Source organism: Euleptes europaea, chromosome 16 (assembly GCF_029931775.1).
Source record: "Euleptes europaea isolate rEulEur1 chromosome 16, rEulEur1.hap1, whole genome shotgun sequence".
Lineage (NCBI taxonomy): Eukaryota > Metazoa > Chordata > Lepidosauria > Squamata > Sphaerodactylidae > Euleptes > Euleptes europaea.
The window spans coordinates 11,680,383-11,705,977 of NC_079327.1; the positions used below are offsets into that span (position 1 = coordinate 11,680,383).

Below are 25,595 nucleotides of genomic sequence, written 5' to 3' on the forward strand. Positions count from 1 at the left end.
GTAGTTTGTGCATGCTCTGTGTTTTTTAATTAGGTCACCGTATCACATAAATATGGACTTGTTGGTCACTATAACAAAACTTGGTAACCACTGACCTAAATGAAAATCTATTTCCTCCTCTCTCATTTTTTGGTATTTGGGGGACTCTTGGAACTTAGTAGCTGTATCGCTGAAAGGAAAGTTTAGGTATGGGGGGACTTTCCTACTGGCCCCTCTTTTCTATGCTTCATACAGACAAATGAAAACAAGAGGAGGAAGAAGAAGAGTTGGTTTTTATATGCCGACTTTCTCTGCCACTTAAGGGAGAATCAAACCAATTTACAATCACCTTCCCTTCCCCTTCCCACAACAGACACCCTGTGAGGTAGGTGGGGCTGAGAGAGTGTGACTAGCCAAAGGTCACCCAGCTGGCTTCATATGTAGAAGTGGGGAAACCAACTTGGTTCATCAGATCAGCCTCCACCGCTCATGTGGAGGAGTGGGGAATCAAACTCGGTTCTCCAGATCAGAGTCCACTGCTCCAAACCACCGCTCTTAAGCACTACACTTGATGCCGGTGTGTTCTTGATGCCTACATATGAGGCAACTTTACTCCCAACTGTAAGTTTACATGTGTAACATGCAGCATTGGCTGTGAAGAAAAATAAATGTAGTAAACTCTGCTTTGGCCTGAGATGTTTTGGCCTGAGATGATCCATGAGTCTATGCTATTGTGATGGGAGAATAAAATCTACGCATCAAAGCATGTATACGTTAAGCTAAAGATTTGTGTCTCTTCTGTCTAGGTTGTATGTTGTGCCTGCTAAGAGTGGCACATCCCAAGAAAAACCGCTGAGCCCTCTGCAGTGGTGCCGGCATGTTCTGGATCATCCGAGCCCTGAGATGGAAGCGGCGAAACGCTCCCTCTGCTTCAGGCTGGAACAAGGTAATTCGAATGGTTTGTTCAACCCATTTTGGTAGCTTTGCAGCTTTTCTTATCGGCTGGTCTAAGACCAAACAGCTAGGGATATCTTGTACTGATGCTGAAGAATCCAACTGGTCCCGTACGGAATTGTTTTTAATCTCTAGCATTTGTATAAGGGCTGTTCAAAAGCTGTCCCTCTGTTTCTGCATTTTTCTGCCTCGTAGTCTCCAATTGCCATGGAAATGCCACCAAGGAATATTCCTTGCTTTTCAGAACTGTGGATATAAATTGGATGCATATCCAAACTTGGATGCTCCCATTTGCAATTAAGCAGATGTTCACTAGGATGGGCATCTCTGTGCTTAAAACCAGTGAGTAGCTGTGGAAGAGTTTGGGCATCCAACCACGAGAGAGTGAGTGAGAGAGAAAGAGAGATTGTGAGAGATTTTGAGGGACAGATTAAAACTAGTATAGAAGAAGGGTTCTAGATAATTCGCCTATGCTATGGCAGAGCTAAAGAGCCAGTGTATAGTGGTTAGAGTGACTAGGATCTTGGGAGACTTAGGTTCAAATCCTGTCTCTGCTGTAGAAGCTTGCTAGGTGACCTTGAGCCAGTCACACACTCTCAACCTCACCTACCTTATAGGGTTGTTATGAGGACAAAATCAAAGAGAGGAGAATGACGTAAACTGAATTGGGTCCTCACTCGGGAGAAAGATGGGGATATAAATGAAGTAAAAATAACAGTAAAGCAGAAGAAGCTGTAGGGTGCAATCCTAAGCAGGTGTGCTCAAAAGTAAGTTTTATGTGGTGAGTCCTAGTCTTAGGAAAATGTTCTTAGGATTGTAGCCACAGTATCAAACCTGCCAGATTACCACAGCGTTACTCCCCCGCCCCTCAGTAACAGGAGAATATGAGGGGCCAGAACAACCCCTTAAGTTAGTTCATGAATGGGGTTTTTTAAGATTAAAAGTAGTAAATTACCTGATAATTATACCTAGTATGTAGCAAAGCAAAGACATTGCCAATTATTCCTAGAACAGGAATTTGAAACCTATTAGCTACCAAGAGGTTCCCAACAGATTCTTCATACTGAAGTAGAGATAATTTTACTTTCAAATTTCTTTTGATATTTAAGTGAGTCGGTTTCTTGTTAAAGCTTTTCCCCCCCAGCAATGGCTGAGGGGGCTGAGGCCAATCCTGGTGTGCTAAGATTCGTTGTTATTCAAGTGCTCCTTTCCCCATATATCCCTTTTTAGTTTTTAGGGTTTTTTTGCTTTCGCAATCTATATTTGACTTTCACTCCAGGATACTGAAGTTTCAGAAGCAATTACTGAGCATGAGCTCCCGTTTTCCTCATTATGAAAAGTCGACATCCAGAGGAGAAAATATTCCCTTCAGGACTTGTCACCCCCTCCCCACATCTTTTGTTTTTCGGATATTCTGACACGGAGGCGTTGTGTTGCTAAATAATGGGTATTGCCTGTAGGTAAGATAGACATCGACATAGCGCCCACCACATCATAAAACAGTGGCTGACGGAGGCATGAAGCTGCCTGCTAATGAATCATGTAGCTGAGCCCTCAAACTCGGTATTGTCTCCTCTAACTGACAGCAGCTCTCCAGGGTCTTGGGCGGAGAAAAATCTTTCCCAACCCTCTTTACCTGAAGATATTTGGATTTTATGTCTGTGAAGCCTGTGCTTGGCCATTGTTCTGTGAGCCTAATGATAAACACTTTCCCGTTTAGTTGTAACAGAGGACTTGGCCTGGTCTTCATGACCAACTAAATTAAGTACCCAAAAGGTCAAGAAAAAATAAAGAAGAAGAAGAGTTGGTTTTTATATGCCGACTTTCTCTGCCACGTAAGGGAGAATCCAACCAGCTTACAATCACCTTCCCTTCCCCTCCCCAAAACAGACACCCTGTGAGGTAGGTGGGACTGAGAGAGCGTGACTGGCCCAAGGTCACCCAGCCGGCTTCATGTGGAGGAGTGGGGAAACCAACCCGGTTCTCCAGATCAGACTCCACCGCTCCAAACCACCGCTCTTAACCACTAAACATCCAAGGCCAAAGGTTATACAATCTAAAGATTATGTCAGTACAAAATATGTATATGTTCAGGATAAAATCTTAATACCACACATAACATGAAATAAATATATACATATTTTGTACTGACATAATCTTTAGATTGTGTAACCTTTGGCCTTGGATGTTGACCTTTTGGGTACTTAATTCTGTTGTTTAGGGTGAAGTCTTCCCCCCCCTTTGTTGTTGGTGTACCTCATGACCAACTACCCGTGCTCTTCCAGTGTTTTATGAAAACACTTGGTTGTGATCTTCTCTGTGGGTCAGTGAACTTCAAACCCATTATCTTTCTCATAATGTGTGAAGCTGATGGGGGTCATATCGGAGATTCCCACTGTATTCTATCAATGTGTGCCCAGTGTTTAGCGTACTCATCTCTTGCCACAAGATAAACTGCCTTTCAGCTCTCCATCCCGTCCCACACAGGCTGAGGGGATACTTGATACAAAGCAAAGGTCATGAACATCATGGGATTCTGACAATACATATCTACTATGAAGGAAATTGAAGTGTATCTTGGCTGGAGGGAGGGAAAGCATCACAGAAGTCTAATGAAAGAAATGGCTCTAAGTGTGAAGAGTGTCGACATAGGGCAGTGATCCCCAGCGTGATACCCATGCGCACCATGGCATCTACTAAATGTGTTTCTTGGCACCCATTTGCCTCTTCCTTAAAGCAAAAAGCCAATCCTGGCTTTCCTCCACTTCAGAGGTATAGGAGGTGCCTTAAAAGAGCCCTCAGGACATCATCTTGGTGTCTATCGAGACCATCCCATTTGGATACAGCTGTCTCCAACAAAAGAGGATGCTGGGACTGGAACCTCTTTACCGCTTTAGCATTTTGCAGTTGGACCAAGACCCCACGTGGCAGCCTTTTTGTTGCAGTGGCCGCTACCCATTCTCAAAATCCTCACGGGTTTGCAAAAGTTAGGGTCCTCTGAAGTAGGGTATAGGGGCCTCAATCCAGCAGGATTACTGAAGTAAGAGAAGAGTAAAAACAGGGTGCTAAGAAATGGAGATATGAGAGTGGAGGGGGTGCAGGCATCTCAGAGCTTGAGAAGAAAACTTGAGGGTAATGGCGGACTGGATAAAACTCCCAAGGGTGTGTGCCGTTGAGCCACAGCTGATTTATGGCGACCCCATTGGGTTTTCGAGGCAAGAGATGTTTGGAGGTGGTTTTCCATTGCCTGCCTCCGCATGGGCTGAGAGAGTTCTGAGAGAACTGTGACTGGCCCAAGGTCACCCAGCAGGTTTCATGTGGAGGAGTGGGGGAATCGAACCCAGTTCTCCAGATTAGAGTCCGCTGCTCTCAGGAAGGACAGGAGAAGGTTGTGTTCCATTCGTGGAGAAGGGATGAAGCGGCAAGAAGCCAAGGGGACAACAGACACTGAATTTCACGTGTGGATCTGAAATAATCGCTCTGACATTTAGCCACGGGTCTGTATGGCATTTAGTCCTTATATGAAAAAGAGACGCAGCGCGAGATTATGTAATGAGCACAGTTCCAGTCAGACTAAGTAAACAACTTGAAGCCCAGAGTACAAATGTCAGTGAAGGAAAATGACAGCAAGGAACTTTGCTGACATCTCAGGAAATCTCTTCAGAGGTAGTTGACATCTTTAATGACATCTGAGCTTTAGCAGGGACTCTGAAATTCCTAATAGTTATCACTGGCCGCCTAGGGCATCATTACACATTACACAGTCCACGTGTTTTCTGTCAAGCCATTTCTCTTCTCTGTTGAAGAGAGGGTCCTCGCATACACTAAGAGGCTGACAAGAACAGGAAGACTGTCCCACCTATTGTCGTCTCCCATTGATAATGCAATTGCTTGTCGAGCCAGAACCAAACCAGTTTTTAGCAGCAAATGTAGAGCTGTAAAGATCACATACAGATTTTTTTTTAATTCCTTTTTAAGTAAGATGATGCTTTGAGTCCAAAATATAAGGCTGCTGGCATCCAAACAGGGCAATTGAACTCTACAGGAACAAGTCCCCTCCATGTCTCTAATTACTGTATAAAGGGGTAATTTGAGGGTAGGTAAAATGATGGCCCAGGCTAGCCTGATCTCGTCAGATCTCAGAAGCTAAGCAGGGTCAGCCCTGGTTAGTATTTGGATGGGAGACCACCAAGGAAGTCCAGGGTTGCTGTTTAGAGGAAGGCACTGGCAAACCACCTCTGTTAGTCTCTTGCCATGAAAACCCCAAAAAGGGGTCGCCATAAGTCGGCTGCAACTTGACGGCACTTTACACACACACAAAATGATGCCCCCCATCAACTGGCTAATACTGAGTTGCCGACCAAACACAAGTACCACATTTGATCACTCATTACTCAAGTCCTTATAAACAGGAGGCCACATGCAGCCTTAAGAAAAGTCACACAGTTACAAAGGATGAGGCAGGTGGACGTTGTCAGAATCCTAGTTAGATCTTCGTATATCTGTGATTTGGCATTCTGAGAACTACAGTCTTGTACGTGATGCAAGCAATTATTCACGAGAGTTTTGATTTGGTATTAACCGAACAGATGGTAAGCAAGTGAAAAAGTAGAGTTGGCTTTTATACCCCACTTTTCTCTACCTTTAAGGATGCTCAAAGTAGCTTACAATCGCCTTCCTCTCCCCACAACCGACACCTTGTGAGGTAGGTGGGGCTGAAAGTTCAGAAAGAACCTAGCAGCTGTGTTCACCAAATACCCTGACACAGACAGCTCTAGCATTGGCATAGCTTGTGCAGAGGGAAATCCAGGATGCGTCTGGATAGCACCCCTACTGTGATATGTCAGCCCGCCTTTGAGTGCAGTGCTAAGCAGAGTGACACTCTTCTGAGTCCTTTAATGCCAGTGGGCCTCGGAGGGTGTAACACTGCTTAAGGCAGTACTGGTACTTTCCTAATACTGCTCAAGACCTCTTAAAACAGCTCTGAACTTTCATATTCCCAGGACACCATTTTGTATCTGGCGCTGACTCTCATTTTGGTAGCCAGCATGGCGTAATGGTTAAAGAGCGGCGGTCTCTAATCTGGAGCACTAGGTTTGAATCCCCACTCCTCCACCTGCGGGCTCTAATCTGGTGAACCGGGTTGGTTTCCTCACTCTTCCACAAGAAGCCAGCTGGGTGCCCTTGGGCTAGTCACAGTTCTCTTCGAGCTCTCTCAGCCTCACCTACCTCACAAGGTGCCTGTTGTGGGGAGAGCAGGGAAGGTGGTTGTAACCTGGTTTGATTCTCCCTGAAAGGTAGAGAAAATTGGCATATAAAAACCTTCTTCTGGTATGGTGGCTTTCTTTGTATTAGTAGAAATCTCCTCTCTTTGTCCCCAAATTCTCCTGCACTCACTCGCCTTCCTTTGCCCTTTTCCTGAGAGACTGGCATGTAGATCTGTACAAACTGCCTGGGTAGGGCTCACAGCTTGTCTATGAAACCATGCGCTCAGGCGACATATACAGCTGCTGCAATATGATTTCGTTTTCCAGTGAGAAACCATCTCTTTACAAGATACTAGATCGTTTTGGACACAGCACTACAGGCTCTTGATCTTTTTCTCTTGTTTCTGCCTGGCCCGAGTGTCCTTGTAAGTTATATTTTCATGGCTGTGCTTCCACGCTTCAGCTGGCCCATCAGCTCTCATCAAATGTTGACTTAGCAGGAGCTGGTGTGGCAAGGATCTTTGTGTTTCCATTGCTTTGGGGGAAATGGGTATTTGTGCATTTGCCCTTTTCGGTTGACAAATCAACAGGAGCATTGCAGAGAGGTGATTTTTCGCCTCGAACCCTTTGGGTTATCTTTGGAGCAGACAAAGTGAAGATCAATAAATTAATGGAGTTTGTAAAAGTTTCAAGAATGGGCATCCTCTATGACAACTACAGAATATAATACACAGAATGTTATGGTGGAGATTCGCTGTGAGAGATTCCCTATGCTGGCATATGCCTGAGTTGGCAAGAATTCAGTGGCTGAACTGGGATTCTTATGTCTTTGGCTAAGAGCAGGTCCAGCAGGGTAGATTGGCTTTAAATCATCACCAAGAACAAAGGCTGATTTACTGTTTAAATGTGCATACTAAGAAGAAGAGTTGGTTTTTATATGCCAACTTTCTCCACTACTTAAGGAAGACTCAACCCGGCTTACAATCACCCTTCCCCTCCCCACAACAGACAGACACCCTGTGAGGTAGGATGGGCTGAGAGAGTGTGACTTGCCCAAGGTCACCCAGCTGGCTTCGTGTGTAGGAGTGGGGAAACAAATCCAGTTCATCAGATTAGCCTTCACCACTCGTGGAGAAGTGGGGAATCAAAGCCAGTCCAGCGCTCCAAACCACCACTCTTAACCACTACACCACGCTGGCTAGGATAACTAGGAGTTATCAGCTACAGCTGGCAACTCAGTGGGATAATTTTGGGAGTCAGAGACCATCTCTTTGGTGTTGTCACGTCACTTCTGATGCGAAACTTGAAGTGATGCCATTGTGTCAGGGTGTCACTGAAAACTCTATGGTTAAACCATAGCACTCCCCCCTCCTGTTTGTTCAAAAGACTCGTTGGCAAGTTTGTGCCGATGATGGATCTTGTACCTTTCCTAGGAACTCGTGATATTTCTGTGTGTGAGACCCATTGCTCTAGGGCAGCGTTTCTCAACCTTTCTACCCTTGAAATAATATTCATGTCTCAGAGAACCCCTACAAATGATTGCATATGAGTTATATATGATTTACATATGATTAGCCTATTCATCACTATTTCTTGTGGAACCCCTAGCGGAACCCTGGTTGAGAAACGCTGCTCTAGGGTAAGTTCTCACCTCCTTCTCTTCTGCTTCCTTTGCCACAAATACTGTGTGTGTGTGTGTGTTGTGCGTCCCCTTTGTGTGATTCTTAGTCACAGCTGCAATAACAGGAACTTTGTTCACGATGGCTCTTCCCACAGTAGTTATTGTACAAAATAATGAATGCTCCTTTGGGCTTATATTGTTGACCGCATCTGTGGGTGAGAGCATGCCGGCCATTAACTGGCCTGGGCAAAGGATCAAGCTGTTATAAAACAGTGTCTTGTGTTTAAAAAGAGAAAAGAAAGGGGACCACAAAGGCCTTTTCAAGGCAATCATTTTTGCTATTCCACAGTGGCTTGTAATAAGAAGTACAAGATGTTAGTTATGGTTTTATAAATGCGAGTGCTGTTTCCCTGTGAGTTTTATTTGAAGGTGGGTGCCCCCTGCCATTTATTAAAATGCAAAACTGGTTAATTCTGCCATCCTAGGTAGTGTTACACTCCTCTAAGTCCATTGAAGTGATGTGACTCTGCTTTGGATTGCACTCTAAAGCTGGTGTTGCAGAGGTCAATGGGGCCTGTATAACTTGCGAGCCTCCAAGCTGAAAAAATTGGGTGTGTGCAGAGTCCCCCCACCCTCAGTTGTTATAATGATTGCATGTTATAATGGTTAGACAGCATGGTGTAGTGGTTAAGAGCAGTGGACTCTAATCTGGAGAACTGGCTTTGATTCCCCGCTCCTCCACATGAGTGGCAGACTCTAATCTGGTGAACCGGGTTTGATTCCCCATTCCTTCACATGAAGTCTGCTCAGTGACCTTGGGCTAGTCACAGTTCTCTTAGAGCTCTGTCAGCCTCACCTTCCTCACAAGGTGACTGTTGTGGGGAGAGGAAGGGAAGGCGATTGTAAGCCAGTTTTATTCTCCTTAAAAGGTAGAGAAAGTCGGCATGTAAAAACCAACTCTTCTTAGAGTCCGCCACTCATGTGGAGGAGTGGGGAATCAAACCCGGTTCACCAGATTAGAGCCCACCGCTCTTAACCACTACACCACACTGGGGCTTCCTTGTCAATTTGGACAGAACTCGCATATAGAAATTATATGGCATTTGACAAATCAGCTCCAGAGAATTTGTAACATTCGTTTCCTTTTGACCTCAGAACTACCCTTTGGATTATGTAAAGTCCCTAAAACCAAAGTGAGTTAAACTTTAGCCTTTTTGGAGACAACCTTTTCAATCAACAAGCCTTTTAAATACCCATGTATCTTGGCTTTTTAATGCTCAGGGTTTTTTTGTTCTTAATTGTCAGTATTATCTGGGTATTTGGGGAAGAGTGTCATCTTGTTTCAAGAAATTGCCGCAAACTACACTGGGTTGGATTCAGGGAATCGGAACCATCATTCTGCTGACACCACAGGTCCCCCTCCTTCCTGTTGCCACCCTTTGCCCCGAAAAAAATTCCTGCAGGTCGGGGGACCCTCCAGAACAAAGCAGGCTGTGGTATGGTGGAGGGGGGAATTGGAAGGAAGAATTTTCTAACAGAGCGGTTCCTCAGTGGAACAGGCTTCCTCGGGAGGTGGTAGGCTCTCCTTCCCTGGAGGTTTTTAATAGAGGCTAGATGGCCATCTGTCAGCAATGCTGATTCTAGGAACCTTAGGCAGCTCATGAGAGGGAGGGCATCTTGGCCATCTTCTGGGCATGGAGTAGGGGTCACTGGGAGTGTGTGGGGGAGGTTGTTGTGAATTTCCTGCATTGTGCAGGGGGTTGGACTACATGTCCCTGGTGGTCCCTTCCAACTTTATGATTGTATGGTGGAAGCAATGACAACTGTTCTACGAGGCAGTACCCAGGGCAGGTAAAGAGGCAAGCAGATTCCTTGTTTGTTTTCTGCAATCAATTTGCAAGGCCAGCTGACTTTAGATAGTTTTGCTCTGAGGCTGAGGGCTTGACCAGCCCCCTGAAGTAATTTTACCAGACTGAACTTGAGTCCACCAATTTTTTTCACTGCAGCATTAAAAAAAAAAACCCAACTCACTGATTGGGCTCACTCCTAAGGAAACAAGTATGGTGTTGGAAAGTTGTGATATATCCCACGCATGGAGAATGCTAGTTCTCTTTGAGTTTGGATGTAATGTTCTGGTACCAGCCAGTGTGATGTAGTCTTTAAGAGCAGTGGTTTGGAGTGGTGGGCTCTGATCTGGAGGACAGGGTTTGATTCCCCACTCCTCTACATGAATGGTGGACTCTAATCTGGTGAACCGGGAGGGGAAGGGAAGCTGATCGTAAGCCGGTTTGATTCTTCTTTAAGTGGTAGAGAGTGTTGGCATATAAAAATTAACTCTTCTTCTTCCTCCTTCTTCTTCCCACCCCATAACTACCAAGTCCTACCAGGTGGTGCTGACTGTATTGTGGAGGCTGACCATGGATGAAAGCAACATGTACTTCCAGACTCAGCATAAAGTTCAGGGCCCTGAGAGCACAGAAATTGCCCATCTCTGTTTTAGCTTTCTTAAGTGGGAAGGGTCATGGCGTTGAGGTAGAGCATCAGCTTCATATGCACGAAGTCACAGGTTCAATCCCCGGCATCTTCAGTTAAAGGAAATGGGGAGCAGACAGCGTGAAAGACCTCAGTCCAAGACCCTGGAGAGCTACTGCTGTTGATCAAAGTAGGCAATATTGACCAGTGGTCTGCCTCTTGGTAAAGTAGTTTCATGCCTCTTCATTTTGCTGAGTAGAAGGACTCCGTCGTACTCTTTAAGAAAAAATGTTCTGTGGTTTTATGGATGTGACTTTGATCAAATGCGTTTTGACGGTACATATTTCACAGAAATGTAAGATGCCCCTCTCAGAGTGTGCAGATATGCGTTGAAAATGTTCATGCTTATGTAACTCGGTATTTCATGTTGGTAAAAGGAAGAAATATTTATGTCTGGAGGCTTAAAGGAGGATTATGAAGGGGATTATGTTTGTTTTTAGCACTTGATGAGTGAGCCGGTGCTTTCCTAGTCTGTGGTACTGAACTTTCAGTTTGGCTACAAACCAAGTCCACTCTTATCGTGCGAAAAATCTGGACAGCAACCCCGCTTAGTAGGAACAACAGACCCGACTGTGCTGTTCTGGCTAATGCCGTCAAAATAAATTCATTCATTCAGACCCGACTGAATGAACTGCCTCATATTTTCAAGCCTGTGTTAATTTATTAGCATCTTCATTTTTATATTTGCTAACTTTTCCAGGTTTGAGGAGTTACATTACATTACAAACATTCCAGGTTTGAGGAGTTACATACATTAGGACATTAGAGAGCCAGCGTGGTGTAGTGGTTGAGAGCGGTGGACTCTAATCTGGAGAACTGGGTTTGATTCCCCACTCCCCCACATGAGTGGCGGACGCTAGTCTGGTGAACCGGGTTGGTTTCCCCACTCCTCCACATGAAGCCAGCTGGGTGACCTTGGGCTAGTCACAGCTCTCTTAGAGCTCTCTCAGCCCCACCTACCTCACAGGTTGCCTGTTGTGGGGAGGAGAAGGGAAGGTGATTGTAAGCCAGTTTATTTCTTATTAAGTGGTAGAGAAAGTGGGCACATAAAAACCAACTTCTCTTCTTCTTTGTTATCGAGAAAGACCTTTTAAAAATCGTTATAGAGGACGACTCACAAATTGTTTCGATTTGCATCCTGTCTCCTTGCTTTTCTCGCTAAACTCCAGCTTAATTTTTTTCCTTCATGTTTGCAGCGACCAAACACTTACTGACATGTCGGTTGTTGCTTGTTTTCCCCCTCCCCTGGCTGCTGACTCCCTAATAACTGCGTGTTCTGTTGCCAAATATAACTCGAATTCTTTCTCTTCTGTGTCCATTAACAGCTAGCCGGTGGCGGAGTCTCTTCTCTTCGTCTGTCTCCTTGGCTTTCCCCTATAGTCCCGTTGCAAGGCTTACTCCGTATAGCAATGGCTTTAACACACCTGCCTTTTCTAAAACCTTCAGTAAAGCAATATTAACACCTGAAAAGACAGGTAATGCTTGCTTTACTAATTTCTAGCGCTGCAATAAGGCTTATCATAAATTCCTATTGGATGTGTATAACCTGTTACCTGACTAGTTTAGATTAGATCCACACTTGACTGGATACTGTGGTATCATAATGGCTCACCTCCAGGATTTCTCTGTCTGCACAGGACTTGAACGGTTGCCGTAGCACAGTTGGTCCCCAGCCTTTTCCATCCTGTGGGCACCTTTCGAATTCTGATGAAAGGGAGGTGGGGATGGCTGCAGCATATGGACAGAGGAAATCTGAGGGCTGGGGAGGATTTTTTTATAATACACTGGAAAAGAAGAGTGAGAGAGAATAAACCCAACACTGTGGGGGCAGCCGCTGTCAAAACACTTGGATCTCCAGTGGCCAGTAAAACCCTCCTAGGGCAAATGCTACAACTGGCCCCACTCATTGTTTTAAAAACTTTTGGTGGGTGCCAGGAAAGGTGTCAGAGGGCACCATACTGGGGACCCATGCCATAGCACAATGTGTGGACTCTCCCTTTCTTAATGTTTCAGAGCCTGGTGCTGAATCAGATTGAAAATCAGGTTGAAAATACTAAATGTCCCTGCATTCTTTTATAGGAAAATGGTTGTTGTTTTTTCTTTTCCATTTCCTCACATCAGTTCAGAGACGCTTAGCGACGGAGGGCTGGGGGAATTTGCTTTCCCCGGGGATCAAGAGATAAAAGACTTCTTACTTCTGTGTTAAAATCTTCACCCACATTAGGGCAAGTTATTTTGGTCTGTACCAGTTACAATCTGAGCAAGAATCTAAGTAGTGTTGGTGGGCAGGATGTATATTTGTTATCCCAAGAGCTGGGTACCATATGGTGGCCTGTTTTCCGTCTGGAGAATAAAGATCTTGGCTGTTCATCTACTGAAGGAAAGGTATGGGTGAATAGTAAGCAGCATTAGCTGACAAAATGGATTTTCGTAAGCTACAGGTTGGCCAGAATGGTATTTAAATGCAAAGGAACTCTTGAAATAAAAATGCCATATGAACAGATAGATTCTGGTGGGGAGCGGAACTGTAGGGCAGATCGCCTTTGATAGGATTGTAGATCTTATGTAAAGGATGTAGCTTATAAATCTGATTGGAGCACACCTAATAAAGACAATGCAAATCGTATCATTGTTTCAGGGCTGAACTGTCCTTCACTGTGGAGAAATGCAGTTTTATTTGGATAAAACAAGCTGGTTCAGTCAAGTGGGTTGGCAATCTCCACACCTTGGTGCCAAATATATATATGATAAAACAAGCTGGTTCAGTCAAGTGGGTTGGCAATCTCCACACCTTGGTGCCAAATATATATATGATAAAACAAGCTGGTTCAGTCAAGTGGGTTGGCAATCTCCACACCTTGGTGCCAAATATATATATATATATATATATATATATATATATATATATATATATATATATATATATATATATATATATATATATATATATATATATATATATCATGTCTTCCAATGTAGCTTCAAATGTATTGTCTTGAAATTTTGCTTTATAAGTAGAAGGTGTCCATATATTGTCTAGTAGCTACAGGATGTGTGTTGTTACTTTTGGACAGGTTGTGTTTCTAGGAGCTCTCCTCTGAGCCCCCAGTCATCAATAGACAGTGAACTGAGCACCTCGGAGCTCGAAGATGATTCCATCTCTATGGGATATAAACTGCAGGATCTCACAGATGTCCAGATCATGGCTCGGCTTCAGGAAGAAAGTAGGCTGTCTTTCCTCTCCTTCCTTTCTCTAAACAATGTTATGTTACTGACGTCACCTTGGGGAAAACGCTTGTTCCTAACCACGTGTAAGTTGCTTGGTTCAAAACGTGCACAGCAACAGAGGTTGTAAGGCATATACCTAACAACTTGTAGCTACTACAGAATTATGCAAAGTAGCAGAAACAAAGGTTCAAAGAAATGTGTCCCAAGTAACCTTGTTGTAAACAAGTTATATGCAATTATTTTGTGATATTTGTATTAGTTATACTTCCGTTTGTTGTTGAATTCCATGGTTACACTCCGAAGAAGAGATGTCAAAATGGGAGACTTGCCGGCAGACCTGTCGCTGTTGTGGTTTTGTGTTATATTATCAGCACTTTTGTTTTTGCTTATTATACGTATACTGCAATACATGTCTCACAATTTCTTTGAACCTTTGTTACTATTTTGTATAATTTTTTAGTAGCTACAAGTTGTTAGATATAACCGCTCTGAGTCTGGCTTGCTGGGAATGAGGGCAGGCTATAAATGCAATAAATAAATAAATACACCTTACAACCTCTGTTGCTGTGCACGTTTTTTTCTGTCTTCTATCAGAGGTTTCTCCCCCTTCTTTTTTTTTAGTTGCACAGTTCACATACTAAGAGCTGTTGTACCTAGATAGCTGTAGATGTGTCTTCCAAAATTCCCGCTATGAAGTATCCTCAGATACTGGTGGGGAGCACAAAATGTACTTCAAAGAAGAGGAACCTCAAGGGAGGGACCATGGCTCAGTGGTAGAGCATCTGTTTGGCATGCAGAAGGTCCCAGGTTCAATCCCCAGCATCTCCAGTTAACAGGGCTAGGCAGGTGGGTGATGTGAAAGACCCCTGCCTGAGACCCTGGAGAGCTGCTTTGATGGACTAAGAGTCTGATTCAGTATAAGGCAGCTTCATGTGTCCAAGAATGCCAAGTGGGATATGAGGTCATCTCATACATCAACAGCAAATGCCATCTTTTTTTTTCATTAGGGGAAATGTTATGAAACCGTTCTCCTGATCTGTGCTAGGAAGGGATCATTCAAACGCCCATCCAAGGTTCACAAGCACCGAGGGGGTTGGTTGAGCCTTACAGTGCATTCCTTTGGAGAGTTACTCCAGTCTAAGCCCATTGAAATGAATGGGCTTAGACTGGAGTAACTCTCCTTAGGAACACAGTTTGTTGTGCTGTGAAATGATCATATGGACAACTAGCTTAGAGAAAAGAACCATGGAGTGAAGCCCAGTCCTTGTGTTTTGGGATGTTGTTTCCATGTATCTTATAGATACGGGAGCAATGTGAAGAAGAATTGCTGCTTTCAGTGACTTTATGAAAGGAAATGCTGAGACAGGGATGAAAGGTGTGGAAAGATCCCGCGCTTCACTCAAATGTCTTTCCCCCCCCTCCCACCAACTGTTCAGGTCTCAGGCAAGACTACGCTTCCACTTCAGCATCTGTATCCAGAAACAGCTCCAGCGTCTCTCTTCACTCGGGCAAGAAAGGGACCAGCAGCGATCAGGAATTCGATCGCTACAGTCTTGAGGACGAGGAAGAAGAGTTTGACCACCTGCCGCCCCCTCAGCCCCGCCTCACCCGTTGCAACCCCTTCCAAAGAGGAATCCCCCATTCACAGACTTTTTCCAGTATTCGGGACTGCAGGAGAAGCCCAACCTCCCCATATTTCCCTTCAAATAATTATCAGCAGCAACAGTATTATTCCCCTCAAGCCCAAAGTCCTCTCGATCAGCAACCAAACAGGATTAATGGAGGTAAGACAGGCTGGCTTTTCATGCGTTAAGTGCCGTCAAGTTGCTTCTGACTCATGGCGACCCTATGAATCAACGTCTTCCAAAATGTCCTATCTTTGACTGCCTTGCTAAGGTCTTGCAAATTGAGGACCATGGTTTCCTTTATTGGGTCAATCCATCTATTGGGTCTTCCTCTTTTCCTGCTGCTCTCAACTTTTCCTAGCATGACTGTCTTTTCCAGTGACTTTTGTCGTCTCATGACTTGACCAAAATACGATAGCCTCAGTTTAGTCATTTTAGCTTCTAGGGTCAGTTCAGGCTTGATTTGATCTATAACCCACTGATTTGTTTTTTGGGCAGTCCACGGTATCCGTAACACTCTCCTCTCTTCTATGGCTTTTCATAGAATCATAGAGTTGTAAGGGACCACCAGGGTCATGTAGTCCAAACCCCTGCACAATGCAGGAATTTCACAACTACCTCCCCCCCACACCCCCAGTGACCCCTACTCCATGCCCAGAAGATGGCCAAGATGCCCTCCCTCTCATCATCTGCCTAAGGTCATAGGTTCAGCATTGCTGACAGATGGCCATGTAGCCTCTGCTTAAAAACCCCCAGGGAAGGAGAGCCTCCCTAATGTCTAGATGGAAATTATTTTGATATTCTGACCATGAAATTTCCCCCACCTCCCCTGACGCCAATACTATGGAATCGTCTATGTTTTTCCTCAGATATAGCCTGATTTGGTATTCTCATAGGCGCTCATTTCTCTAAACAGTAGTGTGGAGCCCAGAAATTTATTTTGCAACTGACCTCTCATTTGCTGACAAGTACTGTGATAAAATTACCATCAAATAGCAGTAAAACTTCACTGTTTAGAGGCTTTTGCCTTTGGGCATCAAATAACATTGGGGTGTGGAATCTCAGACAGACCGCACAAAACACACTCAGTCTTTGACAATAAGTTTATTTTTCTGACAAGTGAAACTGCCACCACACTGTTGGTCATCCTGTGATTAAAATTAAAAGGGGTGGGGTCCAGATTCAGCTCACAGGGTCCTAGCCGGCTTCCGTAGTTTACCAAACCTCCCCCAAAGACATGATTTCACTATAGGGTTGCATTGTCTTTCTAAAAGATAGTATTCAAAAGGCAACAATATGAAAAAAAAATAGTGTGATGAATAATATAAAACCGTATATAACAGTGAAAGAGTAAAGCAACCATCATGACGTTAAAACCATCCTGCCATAGAACGGGGCCTGAAACAGAACAAAAAGGGTTCTGAGGTAAAACTTTGTTTACCTCCTGGCAAAAACTGGACAATGTAGAAGCCTTAAAATCAGCTGGAAATTTATGTTGTTTATGATGCAGTTTGTTTTGTCACTATATCCTGAAATAGCCCAATACCATAGTGACAGGATTTTGGAACCATTTCTCCTCTCTTTTTTTACTGCCTCCCACCCCACTTTACTTCCATAGAAACACAAGAAGAGCCATGCTGGATTTGACCAAACATTTATTTGGGCCAGCATGCTATTTCAGGAAAGGGTGACTGGTTGCTTCTGGAAGCTTGTGAAGGCAACGGTCCTTCCCTGATTTTGGTTCCTGGTGTCTTCTGGAAGCGTGTGAAGGCAATGGTCCTTCCCTGATTTTGGTTCCTGGTGTCTTCTGGAAGCGTGTGAAGGCAACGGTCCTTCCCTGATTTTGGTTCCTGGTGTCTTCTGGAAGCTTGTGAAGGTAATGGTCCTTCTCTGATTTTGGTTCCTGGTGTCTTCTGGAAGCTTGTGAAGGCAACTGTCCTTCCCTGATTTTGGTTCCCAGCATCTGAAAACAGAGACTTCCTTTCCTAATCTCATTCTCATTCCATCTCCTATGTAGCTATATAGTGGTCTTTTTATAAAAACTTTATAGTACTGTGATGGTCAAGTTCTTATACATAACTAGAATAAAGAGTTGAGTAGCAGGTTGAGATGGTGCCTGACAAGTTGTGAATGAACATAAGACAATGGAAAAAAAGAAGAAAGAAAGAGGAAAAGCAACTCTGTATAGACATGATAGTTCGTTCCACAGTGATTCATACATTGGTTCATTAGGAAAATGTCTCCATCTAGTGTGTCATTAAAGTATGAATCCATCAGATGTTGTCCATGATAGTTGACTCGCTGTACACTTGAGGGGGGAGTTAGATCCTCCATCAACTGGTGTATGGAGACAGGATCTTTTCTTGAGCTGTAACTGGAGGCATAACACAGATTGATGTAACATAAGACCAAAATTTGCCTTGGAAGCTATTTCCATGTGGTGGTGGACACGAATAATAACTCGCACACATTCCCTTCTGTTTACTTTTCTGTCCTGCTTGAAGATGACGGGTGTCCACCTCCAGCAAAGTTCTTATTTGTAGTTATACTGTTTGTCAGTATCTCTTGGGAAAGAAGACACATTGCCTCTGAAGCAGTTTGCCTATTTATAGTTATCTCAGTTTTCCTGTTATGCGTTCCTGACAGATAGTTTCTGGCAGGGTCCTGACACGAGCCTGTGTCCATTAGAACTGACTCCAGTGTAACAAATGCAGGATTAGGTAAGAGAAGGGATAAGGATGAAAAGTTCACGTGACATGCGGCAATAGTGTCACTTGCTCCTGCGCAACCAAGCACATCATATGTCGCAAACTCGTACAACTTGTAACTCTCCAAGCTGAACACTCCCTATCAGCCCTGTGCAGCAGAAGCCTAATAAATCGTGTGTGTTCACTGCTTCCTTGGGGTTGCAAAACAGAGTGTGGAAAAGTGGGCAGGTTATATAACGAGCTTGAATATTGAAGGGCCCACGTCCAAGTCTCATACTGCTTGTGCCAAAATCATGGGAGACAATAGAACCCATAGGGCGAAAACGCATGGTCGCTTTATCCTCCTTTAATCCCTGTTTCAGCCAGGATTCAGCCAGGATCGAATGCATGCGTTTTGCTTAATGCGTTTGATCCTGGCTAAAACAGGGATTAAAGGAGGATAAAGCGACCATGCGTTTAGAATCATAGAGTTGGAAGGTACCTCCAGGGTCATCTAGTCCAACCCACTGCACAATGCAGGAAATTCACAACTACCTCCCCCCCACACCCCTAGTGACCAGAAGATGACCAAGATGCCCTCCCTCTCATGAACTGCCTAAGGTCACAATCAGCATTGCTGACAGATGGCCATCTAACCTCTTCTTAAAAACCTCCATGGAAGGAGAGCTTACCACCTCCTGAGGAAGCCTGTTCCACTAAGGAACTGCTCTAACTGTTAGAAAATTCTTCCTAGTGTCTAGATGGAAACACTTTTGATTTAATTTCAACCCGTTGGTTCTGGTCTGACCTTCTTTTCAACAGAAAACAACTCAGCACCATCCTCTATAAGCCCCTCAAGTACTTGAACATGGTTATCATATCCCTTCTCAGTCTTCTCCTCTTCAGGCTAAACATAGCCAGCTCCTTCAACCTTTCCTCATAGGGCTTGGAGACCCCCCACCATCTTTGTTGCCCTCCTCTGGACACGTTCCAGCTTGTCTACAACTTTCTGAAATTGTGGTGCCCAAAACTGAACACAGTACTCTAGGTGAGATCTAACCAGAGCAGAGTAAAGCGATACCATCACTTTGCGTGATCTGGACACTATACATCTGTTGATGCAGCCCAAGACCGCTAAGAGGCTGCCTTTCACAGATGATTCTAGGACAGGATCAGAGGATCCTGGATCAGAGGAGCATGCCTATTGTGTTAGGTGCTGTGGAACACAGGCAGGACAATGCTGCTGCAGTCGTCTTGTTTGTGGGCTTCCTAGAGGCACCTGGTTGACCCCTGTGCGAACAGACTGCTGGACTTGATGGATCTTTGTGTGATCCAGCATGGCCTTTCTTATGTTCCAAACTTTGAAGTAGCCTGAATGTTCTTGTTTGTCGTTAAAACCTGGCTTCTGTCCTGGGAGGTGTTTAACAACTGTTAGTTCCACTGTTCAGGTTCCATCTTTATTTGATAATCAAAGCTGTTTTGTCCTAGCTTTCAACCAGTGCTTATTTAGGCAGAATCCTTCTTAACGCTTGACCCAACGGGGATCTTCTTAAATAACAGCCGGGTTCATAGTGACTGTAAACATTTCCTGACCCTGGCAGTCATTTGGTTTTGTTGCAGACAAACTCCGACGGAGCATGCCCAACTTAGCCCGGATGCCAAGTACCCCCACTACCAACACCAGCGTTGGACCTGTGGTCCCTGTGAGAAACAGTCTCAGCTTTGACTCAAACCTGCATGGAGCTGGTAACGGGATGTCGAGAATTCAGTCTAGTAGTAAGTGAGAAATCTTTTTTTTTTTTAATGTTTACTTGGCATGCTTCTCATCTGACGAGGTTCCTCGAGGCGGTTCACAGAATAAACCTTGTTTGGTTATTTCCTTCAAACAACCTCACTTTTCTGCCAGCTCCACTCAAGGTAAATAAAATACTAAATAAAATAATACATTAAACTATGGTTCTTGTTGCTGTTATTGTTATAATACAATTTTTGTAAAAACCCTAAAAACACCCCTAGTTTTCTTGCCACAACTTCTGGTCATGGCTTATGTGCAGAAGCTTATTAAACTGTGGGTCATGATCCCTTATGGAGTTGTGTAACTGAATGTGGGGGTCGTGAAAAATTTGGCAACAGTAAAAGGTCTTTATTATTTATTATCAGTCAATGTTTGATTTGTATACCTATTTTTTATACCTATCTACCTTGGGTCACGTAAAAATTTCTCGGGTGAAAAGAGGTCACAAGTGGAAAAAGTTTAAGAAGCCTTGCTATAGTGTCAAACATAAGGCCCGCAGGTCAGATCTGCCCCCTTGAGAGCTCTTATCCAGCCCACGAGCCAGCCGAGCCCCCACCCTCGATCTGGGCTGGCGAGGCATGGCCCGACCAAGTGACATTTATGTCATATCCAGACCTCGTAACAATTGAATTTAACACCCCTGCTCTAGAAGTCATCCAAAGTGGGTCTACTCAGAAGTAAATCCCATTAATTTCCCCCAAGGGTAAGTAAAACACTGCTTCCGTGAAGAAGGTCTGGGTATAAATAAGCTATGTGACAGCAGAACACTTGAATTAGCTCAATGTGAATTTCTCTTGCACACCGTTCTGTAACTCTGCACTTTTTGTCCTCCTCTGTTAGTTCCTTCTCCGGGACAACTTCAGCACCGAGTTCACAGCGTGGGACACTTCCCAGTCTCCGTCAGGCAACCTCTGAAAGCCACTGCCTACGTGAGTCCGACTGTTCAAGGCAGCAACAGCAGCAGCAATAACACGCCACTGCCCAGCACCTTACAGTTTCACTCTAACTCTGGCATCCCAATGCCAAACAAGACTGCAAACGCAGGGGTTATAACGCGCAGCGGTCTTCCCAGGCCCTCCTTGGCCATAAGCGGGAGCAGCATACCTAGGAGCAAGATTGCACAGCCTATTCGAAGGTAAGAGCGGTTTGGTTGAAGTGAAGAGTCAGGGCATGGCTGTGGTACAACCTTATGGCGGTGGTGCAGTTGTTCCCTTTGCCAAGAATCCTGGGATATGTAGTACTCCAAGGAGCACTAGGGATCTCTGAAAGAAAGCTCACCATCTTAGGCAAAATACAGTTCCTCGACTGTCTTGGGGAAATCTGGGATAAAATTAATACCAATATGCCTTATAGCCCATTCCTGAGAAATGGACTGAAATTTTTTGGAGGTGGCGTGATCCCGCCACCAGTGTAAGTGCTCTCTTATTCCATGATGAGAGGCACTTAACACTGGCAGTGGGGGCCGTTCCGTTGGCACCTGGGCGCCACGGAGCTGCACACCACTCCCCTGCCACCGCAGTCCCTCCAGGACCTAAATCCTGGAAGAGAAATGCAGCACTGGTGTGTGTATGTGTGTGTGTGGGGGGGAACAACGTTCCTGGGGCGTTCCCGGGGGCGGAGCTGACGTTTGTCCTAAGCCCCTCCGTTCCAGGAACGCTGCCTCCACCAACAGCAGCCTCGCTATTTTCAATGGGGGGAAATGCACAATTTTCCTAAAAAGCCTTTTAAAAGGGCTTTTTTAGCCTTTCGGCGGCCGGGAAACTGCCACAAATCTCAGGAATGAGCTGTAAGTGTGTCTTTTGCTCTTAAGGTACAAGTAAATTCTCTAAGCTGCAGCAGAGTAATAGCTTTTCTTAGATAATGGTCAATCTTCCCCTGGTCTGGATGGCCCAGGCTAGCCTGATCTTGTCAAATCTCAGAAGCTAAGCAGGGTCAGCCCAGGTTAGTCCTTGGATGGGAGACCACCAAGGCAGTCCAGAGGCAGGCAATGGCAAACCATCACTAAACATCTCATTGCCTTGGAAACCCTACAGGGTCACCTGTACTTTTCTCCATCCTCCGTATCACAGTAGACTGAACATTGGTGGTGGAAAGTCACACCCCCTTTTCAAGTCCCAGGCACGGAACAACAGCAAAAGGCCCACTTGCAAACCACTATATATGGCTGATGAACTGTGTTCAGCTTGGAAGGCCACAAGGTGCGCTGGCCAGATTTTTTAAAACAATTTAACTCATCTGGCATGCTGTCAGCTGCTTCCTTGCAATTTCCTTCGGAGAGAACCCTGATTAAGCGACTGGTTTTGTTCAGCCAAGGGCCGTTGAATAATCCCACATCCATTTTTAATTGTGTTGGTAGTGTGATAATTAAGCGTTGCTAAAAGTTGGGCTTTGGTAATTAAAGGGTAAGCCCAGCGGCTGAAATCCTGCATGCTCTTTCAGCTGTTTGAATAACATCAGCTTCGGTGGGATTTGAGTGCCTTCACTGTGCACCAGGTTTGCAGCAAAAATGGGTTCAAGTGTTCATCGGGGAAATTGTCTACATCAGGGGTGTCAAACATAAGGCCCGCGGGTCAGGTCTGGCCCCTTGAGAGCTCTTGTCTGGCCTGCGAGCCAGATGAGGCAACCACCACCACCCAACTCTCATTCTGGGCTGGCGAGGCACGGCCCGACCAAGTAACATTTATGTCATATCCGGCCCTCATAACAAATAAGTTTGACACCCCCTGGTCTACATCGTTCTTAAAAACGGTAACATGAGACATACTGCAGAATGCTCTTTAATCTGGGGTAAAGTATATTTGACTGAGATGCAATCCTAAACAGAGTTACACCTTTCTAAAGTCCATGGTGCCAATTGGTTTGGAAGAAAGTAACTCTGTTTAAGATTGCACTGTGAATCTCTTGGTTAGGGTAATCTGTCCCATATTACTATCTTGAAATCTGCAAAACGATTTCAAATTCTCCCTTCGGGTATGGCAATACTGTGTAATATATAGTATAGTGTGTATTGTGTAATCTGAAAAAAATGCATTAATATTCCATACCTTTCATTTAAAATGAGCAAACAAAATGCCCCAACTATGTGATCTGATGATAAAGTCAAACAAAATCTTTGTTTCCTTTATAATGAAAACCAGAAAATGTGAATTTGTTCAGGGTTTCGAAAGAAAGAATTTACAACTTCAGTGAAGAAATAGAGATCTTGGAGGTAGTGCACACATGGACATGTGGCATACATGATAAAATTGTTGTGTGAGGGAGATGCGTGTATCGAAAGACATGCCATCTGGTTGGGCCTCCTAGTGAACGCATAAATGTTCAAAACACATGTTTTCATTTCCCATAGTGAGGGACACTACCCTTTAATATCCAGCCTAAGACACAGAGTTATGCATTAGGTCCTAGTGTAGTGGTTTCTAAACGTTTAAGGGATTTCCCACATTTTCAGTTTCTCTTGTAAGTTCGTGTTTCTTCTAGGGTCCCCCCCTCCCTTCTACAGGTTTTGCTCCTGCTAATGGTCGATTCAGTATCACAGAATTTAAATCTGCAGGGGGATATGCTGGACACAAGCCTGTGTGATATCAAATCGACCATTAGAGAGAGCAAAACGTGCAGAACTGAACCCCCCCCCCCAAAGAAACAGGAACTTACAAGCGAGGAAATTGAGAATGTGGAAAAGCCCTAAGACTTGAGGAATTTGCTTCGAAGGAGCAGTAGTGTGTCAGCCGAAGGAGTCCTGTGGCTGATACTGGGAGCCCAGTCTAAGACATACTCTCTCATCATGAGACTGGCCAGGCATGTTGAGGGTTCTTGTGAACGGTCCAGGCATGTTGAGTACAGTGTGTTCTTGTGAACGGTTCTTGTCTTGATAGAAGTTTTGGGGATTTATCTTCTTTTTTGTGGGGGAGGAGTATTCAACTTCTAATTTTTATCTGTGATACACACATGATGTAGCATTACCGTAGGATTAGTTGTGTTGCCTATTCTTATTATTCTTTGCTGTGAAATATTTATTTACTTCATGTACACCTCTTCTTCCTGTGGGGAGCCAAAGCTGCTCACATCGTTCTTCTCTCTTCCATTTTTATCCTCACAACAAACCTACCCTACGAGGTAGGTTAGACTGAATGTGTGTGACTGGCCCAGCCAGCTTCCACAGCAGCGTGGGGATTCGTACCTGGGTCTCCCAGGTCCTAGTGTGTCACTGTAATCACTACACCACATTGGCTGCCACCACAATTGGTAAGATACTGAAGAAGAAGAAGAAGAAGAAGAAGAATTGGTGTTTACATACCAACTTTCTCTACCACTTAAGGAATAATCAAACCGGCTTACAGTCACCTTCCTTTCCCCTTCCCACAGTCACCTTCCCCTTCCCCCTGTGAGGTCAGTGGGGCTGAGACAGCTCTAAGAGAGTTGTGACTAGCCCAAGGCCACCCAGCTGGCTTCACGTGGAGGAGTGGGGAAACCAACTCGGTTCACCAGATTAGAGTCTGCCACTCATGTGGAGGAGGGGGGAATCGAACCCGGTTCTCCAGATCAGAGTCCACCGCTCCAGACCACCGCTCTTAACCACTCCACCACGCTGTATGAGCCACCACGCTGTATGAGCCACCAGCCATAGATGTTGCATGATTGAGCTGCCATTGATGCCCATGCCTGGGGTTAGACCTAACCTGGACAGATGCCTCTTTTAAAGCGAGCATAACGGGGAGTCAAAATACATTAGGAAGAATTTTCTAACAATTAGAGCAGTTCCTCAGTGGAACAGGCTTCCTCAGGAGGTGGTGAGCTCTCCTTCCCTGGAGGTTTTTAAGCAGAGGCTAGATGGCCATCTGTCAGCAAGGCTGATTCTATGACCTTAAGACAGTGGTTCTCAAACTTTTCAGGCCACCGCCCCCTTGGTTCCACAAACTCAACCCCAGCGCCCCCTACCCTATCCTATAAAAAGCATTATTCAAAATAGGGGTTTGCATGATGCTCTAAAGAAGATGATAATAAAATTTCAAAACAGTAACAATTAATTGATTGAAATTTATTCAGCAGATCTGATGAACTTGATCCAATGGTACCAGCTCTTCATAGTCTGGGGGAAAATTCTGATAGTTTCCACCATGCCAGCATGGTGCCATAGCTTGATCTACTGTAAATTAGTGAACAACATAGTTGAAGGGGCCCACCTCTAGCCGCCCTTCTGCCCCCTTGCCTCTTAGTGCCCCCCTAGGTAATCCCACCGCCCCCCAGGGGATGGTACTGCCCACTTTGGGAACCACTGTCTTAAGCAGATGATGAGAGGGAAGGCATCTTGGCCATCTTCTGGGCATGGAGTAGGGGGCACTGGGTGTGTGTGGGGTGGGAGGTAGTTGTGAATTTCCTGCATCGTGCAGGGGGTTGGATTAGATGACCCTGGTGGTCCCTGCCAACTCTGGGTCTATGATTCTAATGTCTTCGGCGATTCAGTGTTCTGCTGGATTAGGCTGTTCTCCTGTGCTTCCCTTTTCAACATGGCTTCTTTCTCCAAAACAGTTTCCTCCAGCCTCCAAAGCCGCTTTCTTCACTGAGTACTCTACGGGACGGCAACTGGAGAGACGGCTGTTACTGAAACGGAAGAGACCTGAACTATGGGCAAGACAGAATGCTTGATCCTCTTACCCAGCTGGCTGGGTAACAAGACTGCGGACGGGGGTGTGTGTGTGAAAGGGGTCGCACGGTGCTGTTTTTTCTCTCTGTGTCATTGATCACCGAACATATGCAAAGCCTACATCCTGCACTTCGTTGTTTGCTTGGGGAAACGGCAGTGTTGTCAAATTAACGTTAAGAATTATTGTTTCGATCTTCTAAAAAAGACATCTCCAGAGTACCAGAGCTGGCCCATTTGGGGGGCGCCAAAAATGTGATTTCTGAATGTTTGCGTCATAAAGAGATTTAAAAGGGGAACGTTTTAATGAGTTTATTGTTTTCTTGTAA

The 25,595-nt window shown here is 44.8% G+C and overlaps 1 protein-coding gene across 1 annotated transcript; it reads left to right on the forward strand.

The window, feature by feature from the left end:
• Nucleotides 1-785: 785 nt before the first annotated feature.
• On the forward strand, nucleotides 786-25,298 carry SLAIN1 (SLAIN motif family member 1). Its single transcript, XM_056861923.1, has 6 exons — nucleotides 786-925; nucleotides 13,368-13,517; nucleotides 14,958-15,305; nucleotides 19,454-19,609; nucleotides 20,469-20,763; nucleotides 25,155-25,298. Exons 1-6 carry the CDS (start codon nucleotides 883-885, stop codon nucleotides 25,228-25,230), a joined length of 1,068 nt encoding a protein of 355 aa, XP_056717901.1. The 5' UTR covers nucleotides 786-882; the 3' UTR covers nucleotides 25,231-25,298.
• The last annotated feature ends 297 nt before the right edge of the window (nucleotides 25,299-25,595 follow it).